General features: G+C 42.6%; 1 protein-coding gene across 1 annotated transcript in view; it reads left to right on the top strand.

Moving 5' to 3' along the window:
• LRGUK (leucine rich repeats and guanylate kinase domain containing) overlaps positions 1 to 6,001 on the top strand; it is a 106,401-nt gene extending 100,400 nt beyond the window's left edge. The window contains exon 20 of the mRNA XM_008150546.3: positions 5,707 to 6,001. Within this exon, the coding sequence (XP_008148768.1) occupies positions 5,707 to 5,849 (143 nt within the window). The 3' untranslated portion in view covers positions 5,850 to 6,001. The remainder of the gene's footprint in view (positions 1 to 5,706) is intronic.
• Positions 6,002 to 22,288: the final 16,287 nt, after the last annotated feature.

Raw genomic sequence — 22,288 nt, 5'->3', positions numbered from 1 at the left:
GGGTGGGTTATTTGTCTCACATCATTGTAGATGAGAAACAAACTTCAGAAAGGTCAGGAATGTGCCCAAGGTCATATAGCTACCTAGAGTGGACGCGGCTGCCCCTCCCCCCTGACCATACCACTTGCAGGGGTCTTCCAGGGCGAGGGGCAGGTGCTCTCTGGAGGAGAGATGGCTTGGGACCCACCTTTGACAAGCTGGGCTCCTTTGAGTGAAGGTGGAGAGAAGCATGGAAGGTTTCAGGTTGCTGGCTGCTCTGGGAGAATTCTGAGGCTGTTAGGTTTGAAGGATCTGGCCCAGTCTAACTGCCCCCCTCACTGCACGCACTTTTTGCCCGTTGCTCCCCAACACACACGTGAATGCATATCTTCGTGTGCAGACAGATGGTCATTGCATTTTTGTCTCTGGGCTCCGTGCAATGTTCATAAATGACAGTGAGTAAAGGCCTTGAACAGTGTGAGGACATCGAAGCGTTAGAGATGAAAATGGGCTAATGGGAAAGTAACCCAGTGTTGGGATGGAAGCTGGGGTTCTGTGTGCGACTGATGGAGGAACTAGTAGATCGCGGGAATTCTCTAGGACCTGGAGGCCAGGAGGGAGCCACTGTTTGTAGCCTGAGGTGGGGGTGGGATGTTCTGCCTGAGTCCAGAAGCAGCGAGTGAGGATCCCCGCTTGCTCAGGTGACCAGGGGAACCAGAAACAGAATACAGACTTGTTAGGTTGCCAGGGACAAGAGGACACATGGCGTAAGGAAGAGGTTCCTAAAACAGCCATCTTCTAACCCACTTAAAGGCAGCTCCCTCCTCCGCTGTAGTTAAATTCAGGATAGCTGGCCGAGATAAGGAATCTTCAAGGATTTTACACATGAGGGAGGGTGTAAGCCAGGGGTCCTCAAACTTTTTAAACAGGCCAGTTCACTGTCCCTCAGACCATTGGAGGGCTGAACTATAGTTTTAAAAAAACTATGAACAAATTCCTTTGCACATCTTATTTTGAAGTAAAAAAACAAAAGGCAAAAACACCCGCATGTGGCCCGTGGGCCATAGTTTGAGGACGCCTGGTGTGAGCAATAAGGAGTAGAGTCCCAGGACCAGAGTTCCAGGAAATAATCCCAAATTCTCAAGTAGATACTTCATGTGATCATACAGGAGTGGGAAGTATGCTAGCAACCCCTTAAAGACTGTGACCTGCCACTCTAGTGCCTGAGAGCACCCAGGGGCCCTGGACCTAGCATGTCACCACAGCCCATCATGTCCCGGCTCCCACTGGACAGAGTGCCTCGACCTGTCCAATCTCGTGTGTTCCTCCTATGCCTGTATCCTCGTTCCAGACATACTAGTAGCCTGGCCAAACTGAGCAAAGTGGGGCTGTTGCCTGTGGGGTGGTACTGTGGAAAGAATATTGGGCTAGGAATCAGAGGACCTGGGTTCTGGTTCTATTTCTACTATTGTCTGGCTGTCTGCTATTGGGCAAATCAGTTCATGTATGAGCCTAGGGAATAATAATATCGGTCCTACAGAAATATACTAATATCCTACATTCTACATATTACTGTAATATATGTATACTATAACGTAATGTATAATATAATCATATAGGACCAGACAAGATGAATATGGTGTAACTAAGAAGCAAAGTGCTAGATACCTACAAGGTATTATGATTGTAAACTTTTATACACGCAGCAGAAGTCTGTGATAGTTTTTCAATGATGGTTTCTGGAGACTTATTCTATTTCTTTGAATGGGCCGTGTTTTCCTGTTTCCTTATTTTCTAGTGATCTTTTGTTGAAAGTTGGGCATTTGAAAAAGCGGCCTCCTTTCCAAGTCTGCAGACTGCCTCCGTGCAGGGGGAGACCTTGACGAATTAGCAGGGCATTTACGGAGCCCAGGATCAGCCCAGCATGAAGGCTTAGGGTCTTTTCAGTCCTTTTCTGGACATGCACTTTCCATGGGCTTTTTCCCAATTCCTCAGTATACACAGGTGCTTTAAAAAAAAAAAATCTTAATTTTCCTAAGAGACTCCTGCTTCTTTTTAGCTGTTCTATTATATTCCTCAATTAGTAATCTCTTGCCCCAGGCATCTGTGCATCTATCGCCCCCTTGTGGTTTCCATGGCTTCCTGCGGCTCCCCTAGACTGAGATTCCAAATGTATCACTTTGAACTCAGCTTAGTCACACAGTCACCAATCAGACAGTCCCAGACAGGTGAGAACATTGCTCTACCTGCTGGTTCTCAGGAGGGAACTGGGGACCAGGCCTCCCTTCCTCTAAAGTGTACTTCAACCCACCAGGGGAGGAGAGGGGGTGTGAGACGATTTGTAAAATCACCTTGATATTTCCTACCTTTTTAACGTGGCTTTTTCTTGATTGGGCGTTCATTGGTTGCTGTAGGCCTGTGACTGATTTTCAAGGCTCCTCTGAAGTTATTTTAGCTGGTCTCCGGTTGTTTATTTAATGCTTCCCTGGGGGAATGAGGGCCTGGCGCTTTCTGGTCTGCCGTCTACCTGAGGTCCTTCGCTGGTGGTTTTCTGATCAATCACATCACACTGCTGGCTGTGGGTCAATTAAACACTCACATCTTTTTCCAATGAATTGCCAAACCAGGTTTCTGTTGTACAATATATGTGGACTTGATTTTTTTTAAATGTAAATGCAACTTTTATTTTCATTTTTTTAATTTTACTAGAGGCCCAGTGCATGAAATTTGTGCACTGTGGGCAGCAATGGGGGCCCTCAGGGGATATGCAGGCCTAAGCCGGCAGTCGGACATCCTTAGTGCTGCCGTGGAGGCAGGAGAGGCTCCTGCCACCACCACTGCGCTTGCCAGCCATGAGCCTGGCTTCTGGCTGAGCGGCACTCCCCCTGTGGGAGCGCACTGACCACCAGGGGGCAGCTCCTGTGTTGAGCGTCTGCTCCCTGGTGGTCAGTGCACATCATAGCGACTGGTCATTCTGCTGTTCAGTTGATTTGCATATTAGCCTTTTATTATATAGGATTTTTAGCTCCACATTCTAGCTTGATAAGATCATTTTGTGTCTTGATTCATCTCCCATATTTACTACTTATAGATTTCTATAAAGCCAGCAAGCATGCCACTTATGCCTTTGTCATCGTCAATGTAACATCCAATGGCCCTGGCCTGGTGGTTCAGTTGGTTAGAGCAGTGGTCAGCAAACTCATTAGTCAACAGAGCAGCAAACTGCGGCTCACAAGCCGCATGTGGCTCACGAGCCGCAGTTTACCAACCACTGGGTTAGAGCATCGTCTTGATATGCGAAGGTTGCAGGTTCGATTCCCAGTTAGGGCACATTTGGGAATCAACCAATGAATGCATTAATAAGTGGAACAATAAATCAGTGTCTCTGTCTCTCCCTTCCCCCTCTGTCTAAAATCAGTAAATAAAAAATTTAAAAAAATAGGACCCAGGACTTGACTAAGAAGCGTATCCTATAACAAGTTTCTAGAGACTCAATTTCAGGCAAAGTCTACGTGGTGTGTGATTCTGTTACCTATGTTGGGATTCTTGGGTTCCCTAAGGTAGAAATTGAGAGGAAACCTCAGAGAAGCTTTCAGACAGATTTTATTAAGCTTGTGCTCGAGCACGGGGAGGCAGCACAGAGGAAGGGAAGGTCCACTGAACTGGCTCAGGGGCCCGGCTCTGCTTAGCTGCTTTCATAAGCTGGGGACAAAGTGGGCTTGCACAAAAGATGGGCTTTTTGAAAATGGCAGGCAGATTTAGCCTATGGGCTATAGTTTGTTGACCTCTGCCATAGTAAAAGGGAAATTAAGTTCATCAGAAATAATTTTCCTTCACAAATCCTTTTCAACATGTATCTCTCATTATAGTATTTTCTAAATATGCAAACCATCTAGCCTATCTAATAAAAGAGTAATATGCAAATTGACCATCACTCCAACACACAAATGGCCACCCCCATGTGGTCAAAGATGGCTGCCTCCATGTGGACACAAGATGGCCACCACAAGATGGCCTGCAGGGGAGGGCAGTTATAAGCAATCAGACCAGCAGGGGAGGGCAGTTAGGGGGTGACCAGGCCTACAAGGGAGGACAGTTGGGGGGGGGATCCAGGCCTTCAGGGGAGGGCAGTTGGGAGAGACCAGGCCAGCAGGGGAGGGCAGGTAGGGGTGACCAGGCCTGCAGGGGAGGGCAGGTCGGGGGAACCAGGCCTGTAGGGGAGGGCAGTTGGGGGCTACCAGGCCAGCCAGGGAGGGCAGTTAGGGGAAATCGGGCCAGCAGGGGAGCAGTTAGGCATCGATCAGGCTGGCAGGAGAGTGGTTAGGGGTGATCAGGCTGGCAGGCAGAAGCAGTTAGGGGCACTCAGGCAGGCAGGCATGTGAGCGGTTGGGAGCCAGCAGTCCTGGATTGTGAGAGAAATGTCCAACTGCCCGTTTAGGCCCGATCCCACCGGGATCGGGCCTAAACGGGCAGTTGGACATCCCTTAAGGGGTCCCAGATTGGAGAGGGTTCAGGCTGGGCTGAGGGACACACCCCCGTGCACAAATTTCATGCACCAGGCCTCTAGTATATATATATGCATATATATACTAGAGGCCTGGTGCATGAAATACACACACACACACACACACACACACACACACACACACACACACACACACACTAGAGGCCTGGTGCATGAAATTTGTGCACGGTGGTATGTGTGTGTGTGTGTGTGTGTGTGTGTGTGTGTGTGTGTGTGTATATGCCTAATATGCAAAGTGTCCCCTCGGGAGTTCGGGAGATCGGGAGTTTGATCACTTGCTATGATGTTCACTGACCACCAGGGGGAGCTGAGGAATGAAGGGAGGCCCGGGCTGGCAGCTGGAAGATCCCGATCGGCCCTGATCACTGGCCCGGCCTAGGGACCCTACCTGTGCACAAATTTTGTGCACCGGGCCTCTAGTTTCTTTAATAAACTCGAATTTGTTCAAGTTTAGCATCAGGTATACTGGTTTGTAAATCTTTGTTTCCATTTTTTAAATGGCAGTATTTTTTGTCTCCAGTACTTTTCTCACTGCCATTGATCTTATGACATAGATATCTTATGATATAGGTCCCTCCATGTTTTCACTCCCATTAGAATGCTCTTCCTCACTTTCTCAGCCTCTACTCCACTGCTTTCTCCCCAGGGAGAATTTGGCTTCTTCTGTGGCCACCATGCATCTGCCTTCAGTCTCTATCGTCCAAACTCCTCTTGCTTAATACAGTCCTCAAAGGAACCTAGCTCCATGGTTCATCCTTGGAGTCTTCTCCTTGGCAAACAGACAACCTTAGAGGTCAGTAGATAAGGTTTCTCTAGGAAGGACTACAAGGCATGTGTGTGTGCGTGTGTGTGTGCGCACACATGCACATGCTAAGCCTACTTATGCGTGATTGTGAAAGAATATGAGGCAGGTCCCTGTTACTGTGGTTAGGAGCAGCGTAGAAGAGCAGCATAGGAATTGCTTGCTATAGCAACCTCCTGGTGGGTGTGCAAGTCTACACAGCCCAAGGCTTATCCAGTCACACACATGATATATTCTGAACCTCACCCTCTGTTTTTCTTGTTTGAATGTCATATATTCTTTAAAGTTTGTTATAACTCTAAATATTATTTTGGTGCTTACATCATGCAATGCTTATTTTCTCTGTTTAGTGTAGCAAGGTGTTAACTATATGTACTGTATCTTTCTTCATGTTTTATAGCACAACACAAGATGTCACTTCAATATGAAAAAGGGTCTTTGCACAACAGAAGACACACGATAGCACTCATCAGTCACCCAGGTTCCAACACCAAACCCACCCTCCCTCCAATCCCTCAGGGCCGGAAGTACGCCAGTACTTGACATTGTATACTAACATGGAAACCTTGCTCCGATCACGTCCAGTTCCTGTGTCTCGCCTGGCCATGGATCCTGGCTGCTTCTTGCACAGCCATCTACCTACAAAAGAATGTCCTGTATGCCTTAATTCTCTCAATCAATTTCTTTTGTGATTCTCTGAATAGTGTTTATTTTTTATGTAAGTTATTCTTAACTTTTAGAAAAGGAATTTGTTTTTCCCACAGCCATTAATGACTTTTCCAGCTGCTTCCTGCCTGAAAGATCCAATGGCAGTCTCCCAGGATCTCTGTGTTGCTATGTGCAATGTGATTTTTGTTTTTTGGGTTTTTTTGTGTTTTTTTTTTTGCCTTTGTATTGAATTTATTAGGGTGACACTGGTTAACAAAATTATACAGATTTCAGGTGCACAACTCCACAACACACCATCTGAACATTGTACTGTGTGTTCATCACCACAAGTCAGGTCTCCTTCCATCACCATTTATTCCACCCTGTGATTTTTCGATATATCCAACTGGGATTGTGCTCTTGAAATTTCACTGTGTCCATTTATAACATTAGTGTATACTCTAGGGAATTGAAATATTTTATTCTTCTGATTATGACAGGATTGTAGAGTTCCACTTAGCTGTGCCAAACATGATATCAATGGCATCTCTCAAAGGGAGTTAATTAACGGAATTTTCATGGTTCTTGACTAGCTTTAGCAGTATGAAGGAATAAAAAGTATGAGATATTTTTTTTTATTTCACCCTTTCCTGACTCTGATCGTGTATTGCCTGCCATTAGAAATGTTTTAAACAACTTTAATAATCTTGATGGTTTCACTACTTGCTACTAGTATTTGCAGAGAGAAAACATGGGGTGGTTATAGGTAAGGCTGGCATTCAGCTGACGTGTGCCAGTAAGCTTATCCTGGTTGTTAAAATATTGCAGCACATCCACTTGGGTTGGTAAATGGTCTCTCCTGGAATCCTCCGCGCTAGAGGACTCCTGGGGACAGGAGCCGTCAGTCGTGCTGTGCTAATTGTCATATATTTTAAATAACAAAGCCCTCTAAAGACTTCCCCTTTTAACATATCCAAACCCCCTTTAATGATCCCCTCCCCCTTGACTGGGATGTGGATGTACCAGGGCTTGCAGTCATCTGTCTTCCACAGCCCAGTTCTCAGCAGGAGCCGGACACAGTTCTTTTCTGGGGGTTGGTGGGAGGGAACGGGGGTGGGATGTGGGGAGGAGGACCAGGCTAAGCAGGGAAAAGGAGGCAGTCCTCTCTGGGAAAGTAGGAAACCAGAGAGTGGGCCTTGTGTCCCCAAAATCTTAATGAATAGTTACTTTCACCTGCAACATCTCATCTTTTAAAAAGTTATTGTGAAATATTTTAGATGCAATAGAAGATATAACAGTTACAATTTCAGACAATGTGGAGGAGGTGCCCTTTTCCTTGTTTCTCCTACTAAGTACAGCTGAAATCCTAGAAATTACATATAAAGCGAACATAAGACTGAGAGGTGAAAGGGAGAAGAGAGATGTCGGGACCTGAGTGACAGCACAGTGCTGGTTTTCCTTTTGCCTCAATTACCCTGAGCTGGGTGCTGGAGGAGCTGCGACCTCAAACACTAGCCGTGCCATCAACAAAGACTTCAACAGAAAGCCTGCGCTCTCCACCTACAAGGAAGGCGGCAGCCTAGCAGAAGAGAAAGCTTGTAGACAGTAACTGGATTACTTTAGCCTGAACTTCCATTCCCTACCTGGTAGTAATGAGGCACCTCCTCCCCTTCCCATCAGTGGCATCAGAGAAGGTCTGAGGAGACCCAGGACTTCCACCATCTCCTTGCAGTGTCAGGCCCGCCCCCCAACCCCCCATGCAGAGGAGAAAGGAGTGCCCCTTCCCCCCCCCCCCCCCCCAGCCAAGGTGGTCTCAGTGGAGGCCTAGTGGGGACTCTAAACTTCCACGTTCACCCAGCATTAATAAGGCATCATTTCTACCTTTCCCACCCTATGTGGCAAAATCAGCCAGGATGTAGAATTCACGACATCATCAACCAATAGGATTTGACATTTATAGAGCATTCCCTCCAGTGACAGCCCAATAGGCATTCATTTCAAGTTCTCATGGAACATTTATCACAACAGACCATATCCTGGACCATCAAAAAAACGCCTTAGTGCATTTAAAAGAACTGAAGCCATACAAAGTTTGTTCTCTGACTACAATGGAATCTAGAAGTTAATAATAGAAAGATAACAGGAAAATCTCCAAACATCTGTCAACCAAATAGCACTGTCCTAAATAATTCATGGGTCTATGAGGAATTCTCGAGGTAATTAAAGAAATATAACAAACTGGGAAAAGATTAAAATACATCACATCAGCCCCAGCTGGTGTGGCTCTGGTGGTTGGGCATTGTCCTGTGCACTGAAAGGTTGCAGGTCCTATTTCTGGTCAGGGCACATGCCTGGGTTTTGGGATTGATCCCTGGTAGGGGGCGTGTAGGAGGCAGCCAATCAATGTACCACTCTCACATCCATGATTCTCTCTCTCTCTTCCTCTCTCTCTAAAATCAATATAAAAATCTTAAAAAATATATACTATATCAGAATTTGTGAGATGCAGCTAAAACAGTGCTGAAAGGGAAATGTATAGCACTAAATGCATTCACTAGAAGAGAGGATTCCCAAATCAATGAGTTCCTATCTCAAGCACCTAGAAAAAGAATAAAATAAACCCAAACAAGCAGAAGGAAATAATAAAAATTAAAAATCAAGAAAAATGAAAACAAAAATAAAGATAAGCCAAGAAAACAAAAAACTAGTTCTTTAAAAAGATCAATAAAATTGATAACTTCTCTCTGGTGAAACTGACAAAGAAAAAAAAAGTCACAATTACCAATATTAGAAATGAAGCAAAGGGTGAAACTACAGACTCTGTAGACATCAAAAGGATAAGAGGCTACTACAAACAATACTATATACGTAAATTTGACAGCTTAGATGAAATGGACCAATTCCTCAAGAACACATACTACCACAACTTACCAACTATGGGATAGGTAATTTGAATCCTATATAATAAAAGGCTAATATGCAAATTGACCTACGGTGGAAGGACCAGTCGCTATGATGCGTGCTGACCACCAGGGGGCAGACACACAACGCAGGAGCTTACCCCTGGTGGTCAGTGTGCTCCCACAGGGTGAACGCTGCTCAGCCAAAAGCCAGGTTCACTGATGGCGAGTGCAGCGTCAGTGGCGGGAGCCTCTCCCGCCTCCTCAGCAGCACTAATGATGTCTGACTGCCAACTTAGGCCTGCTTATCCCCTGAGGGCTCCTGGACTGTGAGAGGGCACAGGCCGGGCTGAGGGACCACCCGAGTGCACAAATTTTGTGCACTGGGCCTCTAGTAACTATAATTATATTAAAGAAATTGAAGAAGTGTATTGAACTACAGAATTCATAATTCTGAAGAAGAAATCTCCAGGCCCAGATACATTCACTGGAGAATTCTACCAAATGTTTACAGAAGAATTCACACCAATTCTATGCAGTCTCTCCCAGAAAATAGCAAAAGAAGGAATACTTTCCAACTTATTTCATGAGGCCGCTATTACCCTGATACCAAAATTAGACAAGCAGTCTAAAGAAAGAAAACTACAGGACAATATCATTCATGGATATATAATAGCTGTAAAGATCCTTAACAAAATATAAGCAAATAAATTTCAGTCATCCAGAAAAAGAATTATATACCATGATCAGGTGGGGTTTAACCCAGGGATGACAAGATTTTTAAATGTTTTAATCAACCAATGTTATCCACTGTAATAACAGGCTAAACAAGGAAAACCGATGGTCACATCAGTTGATGCAGAAAAAGCATTTGATAAGTCCAACATCGATTCATGATAAAAATTCAGGAATAGAGAATACCTTCCTCAATTTGATAAAGACTTTGTGCATATGTCTCTATCTCTAAACCATATATACTTTTATTCACCATGATTTTAAACTTCATATTATATAGGTGCTCCTTGGTTTTTAATGGGGTTACATCCTGCTAACCCCATTTTAAGTTGAAAATGTAAATTGAAAATGCTTTTAATACCCCTAACCTACTGAACAAAGCTTAGCCTGGCCAGTTTGTACTGAATGGACATCTCTGTGGTAGCATCATAAAGTTAGAAAAATTGTAAGTTGAATCATTTAAATCGGGGACTTTCTTTTCTGTGTATATTCAGCAATCAATTTTTTTCTCAGCATTATGTTTACGGGATTAATCCATGTAGATTGTTTTTGTTTTAATTCTCCCTGCTGTGCAATATTCCATTGTAAGAATATACCACAATTTATTCACTTTCCTGTTGATGAATGCTAAAGTAGTTTGCACTTCTTTTTTTTGCTACTACAAAGGATGCAGCTAAAATATTCTCGTCTAGAAGTTGAATTGCTGTGTTATAGGTATACAGATCTTAACTTTACCAGATATTGCTATATTGGTTACTCTAATATGCCCTCACCAACATGTGAGTGAGTTTCCATTTTCCACATTTTCACGCACAAGCGGAATTGACAGTCATTTTATTGCTAGCCCAATGGCTGTTAATGTAAACTTACTGTAGTGTTTAACTTGAATTTCTCCGATTACTGGTAAGTTTGAACATTTTTTATAAGATGATTAGCAACTTATGGCTTCTCTTCTGTGAATTGCCTATTTTTACCTAGTTTTAAATTAAATGATTTTTATCAATTTGCAGTATTTATTTATATATTCTGTTTATTAGCTCTTTGTCCACTATGTGTATTGCAGATGTCTTTTCCAAGGCTGCCTCTTGTCTTTTCACTTTTAAAAGTGTTCTCTTTTAATGAAGAAATGTGTTTTTAACATGGCCAAATGTGTCAATCCTTTTCTTTATGGTTTGTACTTTTTATGTCTTCTGAATTCGTATTTAGTCTTCTGGATAGTATTCTAAATGCCTTATTAAAAGAAAAAGTTTTGGTCTTCCCATCTAGGCCTATGCAATACCTGGGATGGACTTCTGTGCACAGTGTGGGGTAGGTCTCAGATGTTTTTCCAGTGGTCCCATCCCTTTCCTCTAATCTGGAAGACCAATCCTCTCGTGTATTGTTTCCATAAGTGCATGGATCTGATTCTGGGCTTTCCATGTTACTCTTTTATTTGCAATCCAAGACTTAAAACATGGTAGGACAAGTCGTGCCCTCTGATAGTCTTTAAAATTAGTTTGGCTGTTCACATTTTCTTTTCAAGTAATTTTAGAATTTGTTTTTCAAACTTTATAAAGCACTTACTTGGAGTTTACTAGAATTACATTTAACTCATAAGTTTGGGGAGACTTGTCTTTTTTATATTGGATCATCCTTTCTTCTGTAAAATTGCTTCATTTGTATAGTTTTTCTTTAATTCCTTTACACAGTTGCGTAATTATCTTTAGTGAGATTTATGCCTATGTGCCTTTTATTTTGGTTATTATAAATAGAAGATTCTTTAAGATTATATTTTCTGTGACTGGTATATAGAATGTGGTTCATTTCTATAAATATCATGTGTATTAATTCTAACAATATATTTGTAGCTAACTTCAAGATTTCCATCCAGATAATATTACCAAAAAAATGGCAATTTTTTTTCCATTCCTATTATTATTCTACTAGAGGCCCAGTGCACGAAATTTGTGGATGGGGTGGGGGAGGTGTCCCTCAACCCAGCCTGCACCCTCTCCAATCTTGGACCCCTTGAGGGATGTTCAACTGCCCATTTAGGCCCGATCCTACATTTAATTTAAAACTAGGGAAAAGACATCTGCAATACACATAGTGAACAAAGAATTAATAACCAGAATATATAAATAAATACTGCAAATTGATAAAAAATCATTTAATTTAAAACTAGGAGAAAGCTTGGCTTCCTCCATTGCCAGGGAAACCCAAGTCTCCTGCTCGCTCTGTGGCTGCAGCCATCTTGGTTGGGGTTAATTTGCATTCTTGCTCCTGATTTGCTGGTGGGCGTGGCTTGTGGGTGTAGCAGAGTGATGGTTAATTTGCATATTACTCTTTTATTAGATAGGATTTCTTCTTTTTTATTTTATTTCTTTTTTTTTTTCTTTGTGAAAACTGCTCTGGAAAGAAGCTCCAATACAATGTTGAATAGAAGCAATGGTAGTGGGTGTCCTTATCCACTTCTGACTTTTAAAGAATATTTCTAAAGCTTCACTATTTAGTGTGAGATTTGCTATAAATTTTTGGCAGATAAACTTCTTTGGAAAAAGAAGCTTCATTTAATCCCTGGTTTATGGTAAGTTTTACTCTGAATGAGTGTACAAAAGAAGGTGTTTTCCTTGTAAGGCACAGAAATTTGAGGTATGTATGAATTCAATCATATTAGTCATATTAATCAAATCATTTCTTTTCCTTTTTTTTCCTAACTTACTCATACTGATATATTAAAAAACCTCTTTCAGTGATTGAGTTTCTGTTCCTTTCTCTCTAGCTGCTCTCTCTTCCTTCTTTCCTCCCCCCTCCTCCCCTCCCTGCCTCCCTCCTGGATTACCTGCTGACTGTAGAAGTTAGCTGTACATAAACAGATATGCTTACAGAAGCATCAAAGGCAACATCACACAAATGAACAAGTAGTGATATTTTAGTCAAAGTAAGAGGTCAAGACAAAAAAATCAGTAAATGATACATAAAATACACTTTTACATTAAACCAGGCACATCCTATTACTAAGATATAGTAGTCACAAAAACCTTATGATTTTTTATTTGGCATTTGTTTTTTTAAACATTTTTAACTATTTTTATTGTAGTAACATTGGTTACTAACAGCATATAATTTTCAGATAAAACATTATAATGGGTTATCTGTATGCATTATGATGGGCTCACCACCGAAGTCTAGCTCCCATTCATCACCATTCATGTGACCCCCTCCACCCATTTTTGCCTTCCCCTCTGGTAACCACCAATCTGTTGTCTGTATCTATGAGTTTAAACCCTCATGAATTGAGTCATGTAACATCAAAGCATATAAAGCAAAAAGTGTTGGAAATGTAAATTTCTGTCTGAAGCAAAGCATTATCATCTATAAAATTAGGATTATAACTGGAGTGCCTGTTAGGATCCTTGTGGTAATTAAGCTAGATAATGCATGTGTAGTGAGCAAGAACACCCCATGCCACACACACTTAATCTTGAGCTCAAATCCAAAGCGAAAGAAACTTGATCTTATTCTTAGTCAATTCAGGACCATCTCACCCCGTTCTGTTTCTCCTCCCTTGGTTTTTACCTGGGGTTGCACCCAACTTCCAGGGGGCGCACAGAGTTTCAAGACATCAGGGGAGCCAACCGGTTCCTGCATCAACGAGAAGCGCTGTGGCTTTGCCTGCTTGCTCTCCAGGATCCATGCCTGCGGCTGCGGCCACATCCCCACCATTCAGACCACTGCAGGTACGCCAACCCTCCTTTAATGCAACTTCGGTTCTTTTCATGAAAGCGCATAATGAGCCAGCTGCTCCGTGTGTCACTCTGGGGCCAGGGGTCTGTCTGAGCCTCTCTCTGCCTCAGCACCTAGAGTATTCGTTCCTGGACAAGTGCCCACCACGTGGATATATTGGGACCTCGGTGAGCAGGCTGCCAGCCGAGCTGTACACGGTAGGCCAAGCAGTGGGCTTAAGTGCCTGCTCTGAAGGTCCCACATCAGGTCGGATTCCTGCTGTTCCTGGACCCTGACGTTGTCTCTAGATTAGGCTGTCAACTTGGTCTGCACATCAGACCCTCCATAAGCTTGAACAACACCGAAGCCCAGGCTCCATCCCAAGCCAATTAGAGAAGGACCTGTGGGGCTTGGGGCTCAGGCGTTGCATTTTTTAAAAAGTCCCCAGAGTGATTCCAACGTGTAGCCAGGTTCAAGAGCCACAGCTAGCTGGTTGAGTGGGAGATTTCTGGAATGAAATCCAAGTTTTTAATGTTTGCCTTCAGCAGTTTACAAGTGATCATGTTGCCACGCTCATTAGCATAAAGCAATGATAATCTCATCATTATTACATGATGATTAAAAATGTTATTTTGTTGATTAGGTTTAATATTTTTCATATGCTTTTGTAAAATTAGTATTTCCTTCTTAGGAACTGTTGGTTGCCCTAGCCGCTTTGGCTCGGTGGTTCGAGTATACGCCTGCGGACTGAAGGGCCCAGGGTTTGATTCCGGTCAAGGGTGTGTACCTTGGTTGCAGGCTCCTCCCCGGTCCAGGCCCTGGTTGGGGCTCATGCAGGAGGCAACCAATCGATGTGTCTCTCTCACATTGATGTTTCTCTCTGTCTTTCCCTCTCTCTTCCAATCTCTCTAAAAATCAATGGAAAAATATCCTCAGGTGAGGATTTAAAAAAAAAAAAGAATTGTTGGTTCAGGTTTGTGTTACATTTTTAACCTGGTATGTTAGTGTTTTATATTTTTATTGAGAATTATGCATATTGAATATTAACTATTTGGTCCCCACTTGTTATCATGAATTCTATTTTCCAAAAGCAGCACTGTCCAATAGAGTTTTCCGTGAGAATATAAATGCATAGAAATATCTAAGTTGTCCAATATGGAAGCCACAAAATAGCCCCAAGTGGCTACTGTGACTGAGGAACTAAATTTTTAGCTTTACTTTTATTAATTTAGATGTAAATAACCGCATGTGCTAGTGGCTACCATATGGGACAGTGAAAAGCAAAAGGGTTTATCATCATGGTTTGGGGCCACCTGTCACTACTTGAGCCAAATTAAGCAGAGACCAGGTTGAATGATATCTGAGCGTTTGTTCCAATAATGCCGGCAGGATGGGAGAGCCGAGGTCATCCTGTACATCTGCTCTAACCGCCCCTCCTAGCCGGCTGTTTGCATATGGGTAAGGAAGAAAGGCCACATGTGAGGGTGGAGGGAGGCAGGATGAGGGCGGCAGGATCCGTGGTCCGTGTGTCTCCTTCCAGGATCTTGAAGTCCAATAACAAGGTAGTTAATTTGCTATGACTTTTAACACAGCTCCCCCTAGTCCTGGGACCGAGCATGGTCAGCATTTCTGAGGCAAACTCCTGGGAGGGTTCCAGGTCCAGGCACAGCAACCAAATCAAAGTATCTCCTGTCCTTTGTCTGTTCTCAACATGTATTTTCTTCCTAAGTAATGGACCCATCCGGGCTCTGAGGCATCTCTGATCTTTTTACAGCCTGTGTTTCTCCTTGCAACACATCCTCCCGTTTCCCGGGGTCTGTAGGAAAACTCTTATCTACAGTTAGTAAGGTGAATAATCATTCAACATCTGTGGTCCTATTCTTGTTGCATCCCCTTCCCCTATCAAAAATGTGGTTTATATAATTATATTGTATAAACTTTATTGTTACTTATGCCTTGGGATGTGCTATTTTTAAACCAGTGGAGTTGAAAGTCTATGGTATAAAATGTTGCTACATCTACTAATTAGGTTTTACTAATTATATATTTTTTAAATATTTTTTATTGATTTCAGAGAGGGAGAGAGAGAGAGAGAGAGAACATCAATGATGAGAGATAATCATTGATTGGCTGCCTCCTGCAGGCTCACTGGGAATTGAACCCGCAACCTGGGCATGTGCCTTGACCAGGAATCGAACTGTGACCTCCTGGTTCATAGGTCGATGCTCAACCACTGAGCCATGCTGGCTGGATGCTAATTGCATTGTTTAAACTGCCTAGAGATATCCTCTTATTTTTATCAACTTGCTCTATCATAGATGATATTGGTATTTTAGTACCTCACTATACTTGTGCTCTGTGTCTGTCTTCTTACATATCAAATAGATTTTTGCTCTATAATTTTTTAAAAAATATATTTAAAAAAGAGGAAGGAAGAGGGAGAGAGAGATAGGAACATCAATTTATAAATTTTTGCTCTATAAATTTTTTAAAAAATATTTAAAAAAGAGAGGAAGGAAGAGGGAGAGAGAGATAGGAACATCAATGATGAGAGAGAATCTTTGATTGGCTGCCTCCTGCACGCCCCCTACTGGGGATCAAGCCCGCAACCCAAGCATGTGCCCTTGGCTGGAATCGAACCTGGGACCCTCAGTCCGCAGGCTGACGCTCTATCCATTGAGCCAAACCAGCTAGGGCTTGCTCTATAAATTTTGATGTTATGTTAATCAGCTCATAAATGCTCAGTACTATTATAACATAGATATGGATTTCACTTTGCTTCAATATAAAAGGGCCTTGAACTTTTCCTTTGATAAGATCAGTGCCACCTCTGCTTATATTTGTTTGCCTGACATATTTTGTTCTGTCCTTCTGATCTTATTCTTTCTATGTAATTTGATTTGGGTCTCACTGTTGTAAGAGACGTAGTTGGATTTCGTCTCTAACTCAGTCCAACTTCAGTGGTAGAGCGAAACTACCTTTATTTTGTTTTAATACTGATGAGTTCAGTCCTATTTCTGTCATTTTGTTTATATTTTGTGGTGAGTTAGAGACTGTAAAAAACAGCTGTTTCGCTTACTGGTTTATGTCTTTTGTATATATTTTTGCTCTTTTCATTTATAGTGATTTGGAAGATATATTTTTCCCTACTCTGCTGTATATCATGGAATTTAAAATGTTTTTATTTCTCCCTGCCCTTCCAATTTTCACAATTATAAATTTAATTAGGAATTATAGGCTCAGTGTATGGGACTCCCTCCTCCCCCTCTCTTTTGGCATCATACTCAGTAGTTATGTTGTTTTATTTCTCTCTGGGTTTTGCAGTAGTTTCGGTGTTTAATACCAATTCTTTCACATGATTGCTTTCTCATTGTCAAATTCTTCATCTAAAAGCCCAGAGGGGAAGTGAGGGGAGGGGAGCATTTCAGAAAATAGTTCTACAGTAACGTAGGAATCTGTTTGATGTCTGTATCCTAGTAGACAGATGAGGTGAGAGGTGACTGAATTTTTTAACACTTGTTGAAAACATATATTCTGCTATTCCAGGGTATATTTTCTTTCTACTCTCCCAGGGTGCTGTGCTCAGTGGCTATACCAAGACTTGGCATGTGGACTTAACTTTAGATTTTATTCCTAGTGCCAGGTATTTTGTTATTGTTGTTTTATTGGGATTTTATAATTTCTTTGGATTTATTTATTTATTTATTTATTTATTTTGCCTTTCATAAATGTGTGAATGGGGAGCTAGGATAGGTAGATGCTAACATGCTGCATTTCAATTTCTAGAAAGCACTACATTTTTAAAAGTTTATAAAGATGTATGTCTGCATCTGTGTATATGCAGGTTATACCACTCCATTCCAAAAAGGTTCAAGGACACTCACAGTGGTATATTCAATTCAATCAGATCAAACATGAAAAGGTAAGTATATTGGAGCAAAGAAACGAAGGTCATGTTTAATATATAAAGTGCAAGCTTTCGTCGTTGGAGGTGGGTCACAACATGAGGCTTCCCAGGAGTCACGGTAAAGAAGCAAACACGGTCAGGTCCACGGTGTCAGATTCATGGCGGCCTTAAGGTAAAGGCAAATGGTCGGCCCGGAGCAGCACAGCCTTTCTTGATTAATGAGACTTTGAGACTTTTTTTTTTTTAATTGTATTGATTGATTCGAGAGAGAAAGAGAAACATCCATTTGTGGTTCCACTTATGTATGCATTCATTAGTTGCTTTTATGAGCTGCGACTGGGGATTGAACCCGCAATCTTGATGTATCTGGACAACAAACTGAACGACCTGGCAGGACCCCGAGATGTTTTTGTGCAGTTCTCCCACGGGGGGCGCTGTGTGAATGTCTGGACCACATTCTCAGTACCTTACAGGCAATAACTGCGGTTGACTGTGACACAGCTGATTTTTTGAAATGTCCTTCAAAAAAGGACATTTTTGAGAGGCCCTGTCTAAATATAGGTAGGGAGACACTATAACATAAGGATTCACTGTGTGAGACTGCGGTCAGAATATCTGAGTTCAAATCCTGACTCAGGCGTTTGCTAGGAGTCTGACCTTAAGCAATTTCCTCGCCTCTTTGTCATTTCAACTGCTAGGTTCACTCATGGAGGCCCTGATGGAGATGTCATTTCACTGGCGTGGGAGTGGGGAGGGCGGGAGGGTCTGTAATGAATCAGGCTGAACAACAGCAGGCAGGTCTCCAGACCCGCTGTGGTGGGTCTTGGAAGAAAATTAATAATCAAGCAGTGGAAAATTAAAGGAAAAGAAAGCACTCTATCAGTTCTAAGAGGCACATTTTCATATCTTTAAAAGCGGGCACATTGAGAAATGGATGGCATGCCACAGTCACTTTGGCAGCATTGTTTTTCTTTCTTGGTAGAATATTGAATGATGGTGTATATTTCAATTTATAACATCTGAGGTTCAATAAAGCACGGTAGTGATCATTATTCTAAGAGGCCCGCTTTCCTCGGGGGCAGCCCAGGTCTGTTTGGAGAGGTGGAATAGTCCCTCAGAAGTTCTGGCGATCTAGGAGGCTGTGGCTGGCTGGCTGGGTTCTGTCAAAGAAGCTGTTCAGCAGAAATACGGACCTTCCATTTTTAAAACATGCCTTCTTCTCTAAGTCCCTCATAATGAGGGGAAGAGCTACATGTACCAGGAAACGCCTTTGTCAACGAGATAAAAGAGCTAACCCTCTGTGCGCCATAAGCGTCTATAGCCACGAGTAAATTCAAAATATCATGGCGTGTGGGGGTGGTTTCCGTTTTGGACGCGTGGCAGTTATTAAACCACAAACAGCTAGAGGCAGGTAGAGAACCAGAGCACAGCCTGCCAGGGTCCCCGGCAGTGCCCTGCCCTGAGGTTATGTATTTTTTTCACCCAGTCCAGCCGGGACTAGTGAGAGAGCAGTGCTAGTAGACCCTCCCTCTGACCTTGACCTCTTGTGTGGCAATTTTCCCCGCTGTTGTCCAGGCCGGCCCCAAATCCGCAGGCAGGACGTAGGAAACGCCACGTTGGAGCATCGGACACCCAGGGCCGGGCCGGCTGTGGACAGCGGCGCCAGCCCAGTTTGGGAAGCGGCTGCATCTACCTTCAGGAGGCTCACAGCCTAGTCCCCCCAGAGTCGTCCACATACAGTGTTTGTCAAATGATAAGTGCTCAATTCACATAGCTGTTTTTGTAGGTATTTTTGGCAAGGCAGGGTTTGGAAGATATGAAGGGTCTGTTAGGGACACCAGAAATGCCACCGCGATTCATGGTGCTGTTACAGAGATTCGGGTCAATCAAACAATGCAGGAGAGTTTGGAGAGACTTGATTCACCGCGGGGGGGCTTAGAGAAAATGAATTCAAATTCTAAGCCAGGCTACAAGCAGAACTTCCCTTTTTATTAAGGAGCCAGCCCTAGGTGCACTTAGTGGTTATCTCGATGCTGGCCTTGAAAACAACACAGTTCTATCCAATTAAAAAGTCCACCTGGCATGGCAATGAGATTATGGGCATATCTAGTGTCTGGCCTACAAGGTCAGGCAGCTAAGTTTATCTTCCTCATTATTCAAGCAGGCTAAAGCAGGCTAGAAAGCAAAGTTATTTTTTTAGAATAAGAGTCTGTCTAAAACAACAGCAGAGAATTCCAAACAGTAGTTTTACAAAATAGGGGTTTGCCTTCTCAGTGCCTGGGATAGGGAAGACCTAGACTTCCCTTGCGGGTCAAGTGGTCAAGCACACAGCTTGCTTGGGGCCGTCCCCGCTTATGCCCGTCGTCCCAGGAAAGTTATTTACAGAGCTCCTGTCGACCCTCGAGAGCGTTCTAGTGTAGGTGATGGTTTGTATGATCACCCTCTGTGTGGGCCATGTGAAGTCCATCTTCTCATTTGTATTCATACAATGTGAGAAACAGAATAACTTAAATATAGAAGGATTTAAAAATTGAATTAATAACATACAAGCTGAAGAATAAGAATTTCAAGGCCAAGAAATCAACCTTTATAATAAATAAAATAAAAACTCAAATTAAAAAGGAAGAGATACCATAGTGTAAGAAGCTTCCATATAGAACTTATGTGGAAAACATTTGGCAATAAAAGATCTGAAACTTCAAATCTAGTATTTTAAAAGTGTTACACTAAGAAATGTAATAACTCTTCAAAGACTAAACAGAGAACTACAGATTAAGTAAATTGTAAAATAAGACAAGAATATAAGTAGAAAACAAAACAATAAAAATAGAGAGAAACTCGCTAAAACAATCTATACCTATGCATATAATACACATATATGTTTCTATTTTTAATACATTTATATATACATGATATTTATCTCCTTAGTAAAACTAAAAAAGAAATGGTGAAACAACGAAAACCAGGCCGTGGTTGGAAGCTAGGGAATGGCAACAACTCCCAGAATTCTGTGCACCGTGCTTTGCTCACAGTGCAGAGCCCAAGCAGAGTCCCTGTGGGGAGAAGAGGTGTGAGGGCACCCAGAGAATTATGCCCCCTCTTCTCCCAAACCACAGCAAACCCCTTAAACAGTGTTGGTGAGATGCTGCATAGTTGAATATATGCCGCTCAGATCTCTAAACGCCTAAACTTTGTATGTTATTGTTTTCATACTTTTTTGAAAAGTCATCATGTGAAAAAACTCTTCCTTAAAAGTACCTGGTTAATGAAAACACCCCAATCCCAAATTCTAGGATAGCAAAGGGCGTTGTTTACAAAGATGATGAAATCAACATAGGAAGAACAGCTCCTTGGTGTAACAGTCCGCCCAGCACCAGACAGAATCAACCATATTGCTGTTTTAAAAAAGCAGATGCAGTACGTTTGTCGAACAGGCACTATGAAAAATGAGAGCAATTTGATCCACTAATCAGAATGCCTCCATCAAATCAAAGAGGCCCAGCTAAGGTCATGCCTTGCTTGCATTTAAGGAGAAAGGTCTTTCATTTCATATTTAACTTGTGAAAAGCTCCAGGTTTTTATTAACCCAGGCAGTTGATGGCGTGAGAGATGAATTTACAATTTGAAGAGGTGAATTCCACAGCATGTTAAATTAGAACCCCAGACACCAAAGCTCCCAGTCTAATTTTCACCCTAGTTTATGAGGTTCTCTTGAAAATTTATCATCCTAATGCACGCCTCTCATTCTCTAACTCCTGTAAGAAATGGTACTTCCCACCAATTATAAAGTCAAAAATATTCTCAATTACCACTGTGGAGTATTTAAATTGTATATTTACTGGATTGTTGAGCTTAGGGACTGAGGTACAATCTGTTTTCCCCCTGAAATTGTGGTGCTTGAAAATTGTAGCAAAATTCCTGCTCTAACTTGAAATTCTGCCAAGTGGAGATTTTGCTTGGATCACTACATTTACCTAAATACTAACTCCACTTGCTTGTTCTTGGCACAGGTCCTTAAAAACCCAATTAATATGTGATTCGGAAAGCCAGATGAAAGAAGGAAAAAGAAAGACAAGGAAGGCACGGTAACTCCAAGTTCAAGATGCTGGTTGGTTCCAACGCACCAGCATTAAAAGGTGACCTCACACAGGAAGTTAAGCCCCGAGGAGAGTGTGGGCACTCCCCCTGACTCGGCCCCGGGCGCTCTGTGTAACTGCACGGCCCGCTTCCTCACCTTGCCTGGTCTCGCTAGCACACCACTGTCTCACGCCTTCCCCAGTCATCCTGTGTCAGCCTCTGCCCAGAGCCCCGTCCCACTCCACCCAGGACTCAGCCCCTCCCGGCTTTATTCGTCTCTAGAGCATGTTTCTCCATCTAACATTATTTTAATTACTTATCTTCTTTATTGTGTGTTTCCCCTTATGAAAAGGAAGCCCTGGGAGGGCAGAGGTAACCACAGCTCTGCGTTTCTAGTTTGCTGTTACCGTGTGTGTGAGTGTGTGTGTGTGTGTGTGTGTGTGTGTGTGTGTGTGTGAATCGTACGCATCGTTTGATGTTGAGCTTTATGAAAATGCTATCGTCTGTTGTCTTCTGAGACTTTTACATTCAACAGTATGTTTTTGAGATTCCTCTTTGGTGGCAGGTGAAGCTATAGTTCACGCCTTCCTTTCCCACTTTTCCATTCTCCTTTGTCAATGGCAACTGTGGTCTTTTCCCTTCTTTGCCTTTTGCAGAGCAAGCAGCGCTGTTCTGAACAGCCGTGGTGTGTCTGCTGGTGCCCGTGGACAAGCGCTGCTCTGTGGGTACAGCCAGGAATGGAATTTCTGTTGCAGGAGAGACACATTTGCGGTTTTAAAAGGTAACATCTAATTATTTTCCAAGTCGGCTGTACTGATTTGCACTCCAGAGCACTATATAAAAAGCCTCTTTTAATATACTCCTTGTCCACACTTGCTATTTTCTGACTTTCCGTGGCAGCCTATCTGATGAATGTAACATGATATATCACTCTGGTTTTTAGAGGCACTTCCCTAATCATTAATGAAATTGAGCATCCTTTCATGTCTAGTGGCCGCTGGGTGTTTTTA

This window comes from Eptesicus fuscus, chromosome 14 (assembly GCF_027574615.1).
Source record: "Eptesicus fuscus isolate TK198812 chromosome 14, DD_ASM_mEF_20220401, whole genome shotgun sequence".
Classification (NCBI taxonomy): domain Eukaryota; kingdom Metazoa; phylum Chordata; class Mammalia; order Chiroptera; family Vespertilionidae; genus Eptesicus; species Eptesicus fuscus.
This window is presented reverse-complemented; position numbering and strand designations above follow the sequence as displayed.